Source organism: Patiria miniata, unplaced genomic scaffold, assembly GCF_015706575.1.
Source record: "Patiria miniata isolate m_02_andy unplaced genomic scaffold, ASM1570657v1 HiC_scaffold_7, whole genome shotgun sequence".
Classification (NCBI taxonomy): domain Eukaryota; kingdom Metazoa; phylum Echinodermata; class Asteroidea; order Valvatida; family Asterinidae; genus Patiria; species Patiria miniata.
In genome coordinates, this window is record NW_024037074.1 from 19,195,652 (window position 1) to 19,205,570 (window position 9,919).

Sequence of the window (9,919 nt, forward strand, 5' to 3'; positions counted from 1 at the left end):
TGTGCCGCTATGGTTAATTATCCGTGTGTCGATACACTCACATTACGAGGTACCAGACTATTTCTTTGCTCGGCAACAATAAACAATGCGCGTGCGCAAATATGACAACCCGCGGTCATGACGGTTGATTGACATGATTGATCATGATTGACAAGTTGTGGTGTGTTCAAACAAAAAACCCAAGGAAGAAATTCTGAATTGTGCTGCCAACTTTCTGGACTGAAGGAGCTGTGTTTTGTATGTGAAGTGGTAAACGTTTTTAGGGTTAGCAGGACCTCGTTGGAAGTTGTTTTAAAACGCCAGTTGACTGTTGTTTTATTTCCAGGGGGAATTCCACGATTGCCGTCGCATTTTACTAGTTTCGTGAAAAAAGTTACCCCTATCCCCTCCCGCCCCCCCCCCCCCCAAACAGGGAAACTTCAGGAAAAGAGTGCGATCTTGTAGTGTAGGGCACCTCTTTAGTTTTGGTCAAATAAGAGTCAAGGGTGTTTTTTTATCATTCCAAAATGACTTTTTTTAACCTCAGACTTCTCTTTTATCAGTTTACTTTTCTTCTAACGACACCTTTTTCATGTTAATTGTTATAAATTCTACTTTTAAGACAGTTTCTTGGTGTAGAAATTGCGATTTTCGTAGGCCTACGTGCTTTATGGTTGGTGCCGTGAAATTCAGCGCGATATTTTGTTTATATTGCGCATTCACGGTACATCGCGGTGGTCGCCATCTTTATTTTCGTGTTGTGTTTTGTTGTCATCTTTATTTTACCCCAAAATGTCCCTCAAAAATTCAAAACCCTGCCCTCTTTCTATGAAAAACCTGGTTGTTCTTAATGTCGCCAAATAGTTTGGCAAGTCAAATGACTTAAAACTGGATTTTGTTCAAAAAAATAGGATATGAAGGGTTGATGGCGATTTTTTATTAGTGCCTATATATTGAACTGTTATGTTAATTGAGAATTTCTTGAAATGTTATTTCAGAATATCATTGTGTTTGTAAACAATTTAACCTGACGCTTGAATACACAGTGCCAGCGGCACCTGGTTGAACCTATCGTTACGGCAGTCGACCGTCTTGTTTCCTGACCTGACAATATTCAATTTCAGGATCTTTGGCTCTTGGAACCAGGCTAGTATCATCTGAATGGTTACTCAGACTTTATTTTCCTATAAAAAAATCCTCCAAAGCCACAAATCACCAAGGAAAAAAAATGGAAATCTAACGTTGCTTCAATAAAAAATAGGATTTGACAAAACATAAAAGTAAACAAAACTATCAAAAGAAAAGGAAAAAAAAATTCACAACGCAGATTCAGTTCCAGAGATCCTGAATTGAATATTGTCAGGTCAGGGATTTAACCAGACAGTCGACTGCTGTAACGATAGCCACTGCATTTAAGTCATATTTTTCTGTTTCTACTTTTTGATGTAGCTTTGCAAGTCATGAAACTTTCAGCATGTTCAGTAGAATGTCATGCCCTCACAGATGAATCTGACTGAATAAAACACAAAAAATGCCACGTTCCAATGAGGTAATTTGTTTTTGTATGAATGTCTTCAACTTTTGCAACCTGTTGTTATTTATATTTAAAGCCATTCGCTTATAAAAAAAAATCAACTAGTGATTGAATTTGTTATGCCCCAACTACAGCGTTGGCCCCAACTATAGAGTTGGGAGTTGGGACAGTTCAAACAAGTCCCAGCTATAGTATAGTTTGGCAACTACAGTTGAGACAATGCTAGAGTTAGGATGTAGCAAAAAAAATGAACTGAATTTGTTCAGTTTTTACTACATTTGTAACAAAACAAACCCTGTTGTGCACGTGAAAGCATTGCCCAGAAGAAATGTTCCCATAATGTGGTTCACGTGAGGTAAATCAATCACTGTGTAACCATTTATAATTTTATGCTTTTAGTTTCAATAACCTATAAAAGTTTTCCTTAATCATCACATTTTCAGAGCGAGTATGCCTTGGTCCTTCGGCAACTTGATGAAATCACCAAGTCTGTGCTGAGTGACTTGCAACAGCTAAAGACAAATCCACTACTTGCCAGGTAAGACAAGCCAGAATCGTGAATTTGATCTTACTGTCTTACTTTCAAATTTTTTTAAATTGAACAAAGAAATTGCCTGGAGTGGGGTTTGAACCTGGGACCTCCAGTTTGCCGTTCCGGAGCTATCTAGCCCTATGTTGGCGGTTCCCCATTTTGTCAATGTCTTTGTTCATGGGTGCTAGTCAGAAGCCATAAACCCATATATGCCATGTAGGGGATCATGCCCAAAGTCACGATGCTAGCAACATTAGCAATGCTGCAAATTAAATCCGGGAAAAAGCAAACACGGATTAATCACAGAGGATACGGCTTTTTATTACAAATTTTCTAGTGGGATCCCTTGATAAAATATGAGGACAGAAATTACGGTTAAACTAGAAGTGGGAGGAAAAGCCAAAATGACCATGGAATGGGGCAGGGACTTAGAACCCAATCCACGTGTAGGGGTTCAGGCGGGGTTCGAACCTGGGTCACAGTGTTGGAAGGCGACAAAATTATCTCATCCCTCTATTTGTTTAGAGGAAGGGTTTTTTTTGGGGGGGGGGGGGGGATGGAGTTGGCTAATAGCCCTAACAGTCCTGAATCTTCCAATTTCAATATGATTTTGCACACCCCCTAGGGAGTTTAGGGTTAAGGCATAGTTCTGCCGATTTTTTTATCAGTACCGTTTGGACAAATGTTTACTTTGGTTCTGGTGTGAATTGGGGATGAATATTACATCATTAACATTTGTTATTTGATTTTCTGTGTTTTTAGTTCATCCACAAGCTGCCGATATGTGGATCAGATTGCCAGTAAGACAGAAGAGGTCATACATATTGTGGATCAGCTCAGTGCCAGGTAGGCAGACAGAGAAAATTAGAAATAAAATTGTCAGAAATTTAAATTATAATTTCAGTGTGAAAAGTCTCCAGTCAAGAGTGTAGTACCGGGGGACCTAGCAAGTAGCAACCAAATTGCATGTTTGATTTAACATGTTTAAAGACATATTGACCAATCCCAGCACACTGTCAATTCTATCACGAAGGCCCCCATCAATGGCGAATGCATCTGTAACTGCAAAGTGGCATCTGTCAATAAAGCGCCACAACGATTAAAATAACATCACAGTTGTTGTTTTTGTTGTTGTTTTTGTTTTCTTAATATTCAAGCCGGCAAAAAGCTATTTGAATAATGGGTTAATGATCAAATATTCGAAATATTCGGGACAGCCCTAAACCTTACATTGTTTCCTCTGCGAATCGTTCTGGAAAACATGGTTTCATTTCTAGGTCTGGTTTTTGTTCTGTTTTGGTTTTTTGTTTTTTTGCAGCTACCCTGCACGCAACTCTGAACAAATTGCCTCTACTGTCAAGTGCAAGGGCGCATATTTTATAAACCAGCTTTAGAAAGCAATATTTCACCGTAAAGCATTTTACTTTTGAGTCCAAATGAAGTCCAATAAGCTGAGTCTGAGTGTATTGTATCGAGTTACTATTTTTCAAGCTGTATCAAAGGATGCGATTTCTTGATTTCCAGAGCCGTTCCGAGACGTAAGGAGACGAGATCCTTGAAACAGAAAGATGCCGCAGCAGTACCTGTGCCAAACATCTTGCAGAATGTTTCAATGCAGCAATACCACGATATGGAAATAGTAAGTAGGACGTAAAAACAATATAGTGGGCATTTCCATGAGCATATGGAAATGGCTGAAAAATGGAACAATTTATGAAATCTTCAAAACTGCGAGCGTCACAACCTCAAATGTGTCATCAAATTAAAGGGGACAACAAGCACTTTCATTTGAGTAATTTGGAAGTGAGATGGATTTTTTGTTTAAAAAAAAGAAGCTTTTGGGGGCTAAAATTATTGATTTCAGTTTTATTGTGAGTTTTTGTTTTTAAGACAGAGAGAAAGGTTCATATTTTATGCTCGTATTTATTTTTTGGGTTGATTATTAGTTTAATACTTATGTGTTTTAACTTGTACCAAAGATGGGTGAACAAACTGTAACATGAGTTACCGTAACGTAACTTAACAAAATATAGCCCACTAGGGATTTCATGATTGAATTTTGATAATTTTTTGATAAATTGAAATGGTAGCCTATGACTTACACCTAATGATGTAAGAACACTACAAAATATTTTTCCATCAGTGCACAGTATGAGGAACATTTCAAATGCAGGGTGTTTTAAATTTTTGCCATGTCCTGTTCTTGTAACGTGAGTTACTGATAAAAAAAAACGACAGAACTTTATTTGCCAAAACAAAACAGAAGCTTATTTTGTTGGCCTCTTTTTTGTAGTTTGGTCACTTAATTTCAAGGGATCTTCTATGAGAAAAATCCACCATTGATGCTGTGACTTTTTAGAATAACAAAAAAATAACAGCACCACAGTTGACATGAGACCCCCTCCAAAAGTTAAGTGAGTTATCATGGAATTACCGTAATATGAATTTCTTCAATATACATGTACATGTATCGGTCTGTTATCAGGTAATTGCAAATTGTCGTCCCTACTTGTTTGGTTTTGCAGACACCATTATGGTCTCTTTATTCTCCAACCAGTTTACAAAACAAATTTTAGACGCAGTCGAACTAGGTGCTTCCCTCAACTTGCCCATGGAGAAATCTCCCTACCGTCATGCAAGCGACGGACACAGTCACAGACAGGGTCACAGACACAGTGAAGGACGGACGCACAGACACAGTCATCATCACCACCGCCACAAGCACAGCGCTTGGTGCCAGCGATCGTATCACCACGTGGTCCCAACCCTTGAAAACTGGATTCACTCATTAGCTGAAGCTCGGGACAAGGTAACGGCATATGACAGTATTTTTTTGGTTTTGCCCTAAGGCCAAAAGAAGAAAGTCTCTGGATTCTGGTATGGAGCTTGACCCAAAAGTAATGCGGCGGCGCGTTTTTGTTTTGTTTGTTTTTTAACATTTTTTTTTCTTCAAATGTCGGCTGATGACTGCAAATGGTGCCCGACTAAACTTAGTGCAAATAAATGGGAGTCCAGAGACGCCACATAAAACTTATTCTCGATCGTAACCCCATCTAAAAACACGTTAAATTTGTGCAGCAGCAGAATTCCAGTCAAACCAGTGAGTTTGGCGGTTTTGAGACATCATCTTTCATTGAAAAAAAAACTTTTTCATTTTGCCGACGCGCATGGCTACGGCGACGCGCACGCATACTAGAAACCGGAGACTTTTTTTTTTGGCCCAAGCTTTACTGACGTATTTTCATGAACACTGTAGACCTAACTCAGTATTGTCAGAGGGTAAAGCCTAATATTAAAATTAAAATCTTCTCAATGCAAAATTCATTCATACAAATTCATTCAGATTCAAACCAGCCAGCCGCCCTTAGAGCTCGGTGGTCAAGTGGTAAGACGTCTGCACTAGAATTTAGAAGGTTGTGGGTTTCGAGTCCCAGGCCAACATTGAGTATGCAGTGTTGATGAAATTTCATCTTTAACTGCAGAGATGCCAACCATTACTCTTTTGGAATTATTATTAGGATTTTGAGGCATGTTACTACTCTTGAAATTTCCAGCTGTCTTATACGCCAACATTGTGGTTACTCTGAAAAGTACTGTGGTTACTCTTAAACTTGACTGTTGTCCTATATATTTACATTAGCATTACTCTTTGCAGGAAGAATCATTACTATTTTGTAGTCTGTAAAGTTGGCATCTCTGTAAATGGCAAGAACCCAATATTAAAAGAAAACTTGTTATTCTTTCTCAGGAGCTAACTGCATAGAGGAATAGAATGAATGATAAGTTTTTCAAATGTCATAACTTTCCAGGAGAAACATTGTAAAGCTCGAACCATATTTTAGTACATTTCATATTTTGTAATACAAGTGGTGTATACAAGTGAATGCAAGACAAATAAATTCTCAAAGAAGTCCAGTTATTTATGCATGGACACTTTGGGAGGCTACCAACATTGGGCTGAATAGACAAATCAAGGCATGTTGTCAATTCTATCAAAGAGGACCCCTTCAATGGCAAAAGCATTGTGCTAGCTATTGTTCATATAAGCCGCCAAGGGCAGATGCTTGGAACAATGGCATGCACAATGGTTTCTTCATTGAAGGGGGCCACGTGACTTTACCATGATGTGACTGGCTTCGTCTATAATAGAGCTCAGTTGGTAGTGCCCTACCAACTGAGAGGTCACTGGTTCAAATCCCACTGCGATCAATTCATGCGCTCAACCTAATGACTAACTTTTCGGATTCCTCTGTGCGGACATTCATATCAGGCACCATCCGCTGTCAGGGCGGACTCGGAGCACAGCAAGATGGTGGCGCATTTCCAGAAGCTGTTTGACGTGCCAACAGAGGGCGGTGTTTACACCAGGATGAACGAGCTGTACTCGCGGGTGGGCGAGATGCAGAACGTGCTGCATTCTCTCAAAGACATTCTTGGCCTGGGTGAGTCTAAGGCTGCATCCAAATTACGTGGCTGTGGCTTGTAGTGACATAGCTATGGAAGCGGCTGAAGCCTCTTCCCATAGACACGTGTGTATGTCAGCCATAGCCAAGTCATTAGGTAGAAGTGACTAGACTAGAGACCAGGGATGCGTTCAATAGCGCAGTACGTATGCCATTCCCGCATACCTTCAACAGTGAAGGTAATACTGGCATACGTATTGTACTATAGAATGTGCCCCTGTCCTTACATGTTGAGTGCTGTGGCCTCGTGGTTAAGGGCACTGGATTCGTGGTCTGTGGGTAAAGCAGTGGGTTGTGGGTTCGAGTCCGGCCGGGGTCATGGTGCGTGTGCCCTTGAGCAAGGCACTTTGTCACTCATTGCTTCTCTCCACCCAGGAGTAAATGGGTACCTGTGAGAGCAGAGATGGTTATTGTGATTGAATGAGCTTGCTTGCATCTAACAGACAGCATCGAGCTGTATACTCCCCAGGGAGCTGAGATGGTATTTGGAATGTTTCATTAGCTCAGTGATCAGGGGTAATAATAATACTGTAAGCGTTGTGATTTAGTTTACTAATAAGAGCGTTCTTAAATGCCGATTATTATTATTAAAAGCAACCCCTTCATGCTGTAGGAGATTTGGGTGTTAGCTGTGCACATTGACAATTTGTCCCCTGCGACAGTTCTTATCGTCACACCTCAAACAACTGATTTCCTATTTAACCAACATCCACACCTGATTCCGGCACTTCTCTTGAAACCACCGTGCTGATTGAAACACCAATTGTACCCCCAACTTTTCTTCCCTCAACCATCATACCATCAAAAAGAGAAATCTTTCCCTTGGTTCCACCACAAACTGTCTACACTTTCCACCATGCTTATCTGCAAATCTTACCTAGCTTGATTCGAGCGTTTGAGACAAGTCCATCGCAAGTCCATCGAAACTCAAAAGTACATCATGAGTCCTATCACAAGTCCAGTCACAAGTAACAGAGAATTTCTGTGTTTCACAGATGAGGACGCGTCAGCCAGCAGTATCGTGATGGCCACAGCGCACCTTTGCGAGTTGTAATCAAGCTCTACTACGCACCTACTGGGCCAACTTTTGCAGCAGGAAAAACTGGACAGGTAGAAGGGAAATTTCATTCCGGATTGTTTTTTAATCAAATAAACTTCCAGAAACATTTGAAAAATTTGGAGAAATATCAAAAAGTAAAAAAAATGGACATTTTGTCGGGTTACCAATCTTATTAACTTCCAGACTTTTTTGAACCATAGGAAATTTGTGAGTCGTGAGACAGAACCGGGCAGAGGTCGAAATGAGGATTTGTGGGTATTAGGAACACTGTTTGTTGCACTTCAATGGGACATTCCGTTGACAAGTTATGACTATTTAACATTTGCAGGAAACATGTCAAAAAGTAAAATACTGAGAAAAGGGCCTTTAAAGTTTCAAATTTTGTATTCATGAAAATGTAATATGCCAATTGTTTTTCCTTAAAAAAATGTTTAATTCCACAGTTTTTAAACTATTTCTTAACAAATTTAAAGATTACAAATATCAATAAGTTTAGAAATCAGAAAAAAATTTACTCCATTTGTCAGAAAGCCTCACATTTGTGTGCCAAGATGATGAGCTAGAAAAATGTTATTCATTGACATCAAAAATGTAAAAAAAAAATTAGGGAGGAAAGTGTAGGGTGTATTGCTTTAAGCCTTTGTCCTTCACAAACCTGCAATTTTATTGCAAGATTCAGGAACTCTTCTGTACCGCCGACAGATTTTTAATTATTGTGTTGATGCATGATGGATATTTGGTTGAGAAAGGGTGATGGCAGAAAAAAAAGGTGCTCAGCCACGGTTCTTGATCAGAGTTGCTCTTGAGTCTCATTAGATGAACAAGTTTGTGAAATGTTATGGTAGCTGTGGAATAGTTCAGCACTATTTCTAATTTGTTTCTTTTTCAATCCTATGCTCTGTTTTTCTTTAAGGGTTATCTCACGAATGGAGCAGTATCGGAAGTTTTTCCCCGTCTTTGACACCATGGTGAAGGATCTGATGGAGATTCTTGGTAAGTTACACTTTGAGAGAAGTGAGTAGTAAAGTCACAATGGGGCGTCTGTGTCTCAGAGCAACTGTCTGTGCAATTGTCTGAACCAGAGTGTCATTTGTCAGTGTGGGGAGGGGTGGGGGTGGGTGGGGACTTTGACAGCCAGCTGGTGGCTTTAGTATTACTGTGGATAGGACATACTGTGATATACAGTATGTCCTATAAATTTTTGAAATAACTACAAAACCGTGAGGTAAATTTTTAAAATTGTTGGTTGTGCAGATACTCCTAAGCCTTGGTCTCAACCCCTATGAGTTTCATTTAATTTCAGTCATGCATCACTGCACAATGGGCAATTGATCACGACAACATTTTTGGACACTGTGACCAAGTTCCTTGCCTTATTCAATTTCAGTACTGTGTAAAGTTTGCCGTGCAAAATCCTTCATGTTGTGAAAAGGGCTGCGGTTGGGATTGGAATCATTTGCCTGGCTATCAGTCATCATGGCAAGACCTCAGTTTAATGTTCAAGGGCAAATGATTCCAATCCCAAACCACATCAGCCTTTTTTCAAAACATGGAGGATTTTACACATCTTATATAAAACAGCACTGAAATTGATGATGAGGCACAGTATTAAAAAATATTGATGTGATCATATCAATTGACAATTGTGCAGTGATGTGTAACTGAAATTAAATGAAATTCATTGGGGTTGAGGCCAAGTCTTAAGAGTATCTGCACAACCAAAATTTTCAAAATTGACCTCATGGTTTTCTAGTTATTTTAAAAACAGTCAGACAGACACTTTTTGGGGGGACATATTGTTTTTCTGATTTGCTGGATCCACCTATGTTGGCTTTGTGTATGTCATATGAAAAGGCAGACTTCACTCTCAACCAAACTTGGTGACAATGATCTTTGGTAGGGGGACTTCAGACAATTTGAGACATTTGAGGTCAAAGGTCATCTAGGGGTCAAATGAGGTCATTGTTTGTTGATTTTGGCTAGGTACACATAAAAGTGTACTTGCGCATGCCGGGGGATCGCGCAAGTTTGACTTGCAGTATTTTTGATATTAGAAAGCAATCCTCATGAATTCGTGTTATTCTCTTTGATGTAATTCGACAGGTGTTGCAACAATGGACAGGATCCTACCAGCTGTGAGGGCGCTAAAACTGCTGAACACTTGAGGCCTCCTCATTTTTGGAATAAAGTTATTTTTATCTTCATCAAATATTCAAGTAAATTATGTGAGACCTCAATGACAGATATGCTACTGCAACATTTGTGTAAATATTAATGAACTGTTGCCAACACTGTATTTTGGGAAGAAATCTCTGGTATATTCAGTCGAGTCTCGTTATAACAAACTCACT

General features: G+C 39.5%; 1 protein-coding gene across 1 annotated transcript; it reads left to right on the top strand.

Moving 5' to 3' along the window:
• Positions 1 to 83: 83 nt before the first annotated feature.
• On the top strand, positions 84 to 9,919 carry LOC119744669. The gene is made up of 10 exons (XM_038220734.1): positions 84 to 237; positions 1,429 to 1,528; positions 1,957 to 2,051; positions 2,808 to 2,891; positions 3,570 to 3,684; positions 4,603 to 4,854; positions 6,316 to 6,487; positions 7,504 to 7,618; positions 8,482 to 8,561; positions 9,672 to 9,919. The coding sequence occupies exons 2-8, from the start codon at positions 1,511 to 1,513 to the stop codon at positions 7,560 to 7,562; spliced, it is 795 nt and encodes a 264-aa protein (XP_038076662.1). The 5' UTR covers positions 84 to 237; positions 1,429 to 1,510; the 3' UTR covers positions 7,563 to 7,618; positions 8,482 to 8,561; positions 9,672 to 9,919.

Excerpts from the sequence above, each read along its gene's own strand:
- LOC119744669 (XM_038220734.1), top strand. Across the intron at positions 3,685-4,602 it reads AATACCACGATATGGAAATA|TTTACAAAACAAATTTTAGA; the intron begins GTAAGTAGGACG and ends TTCTCCAACCAG. Across the intron at positions 6,488-7,503 it reads CAAAGACATTCTTGGCCTGG|ATGAGGACGCGTCAGCCAGC; the intron begins GTGAGTCTAAGG and ends TGTGTTTCACAG.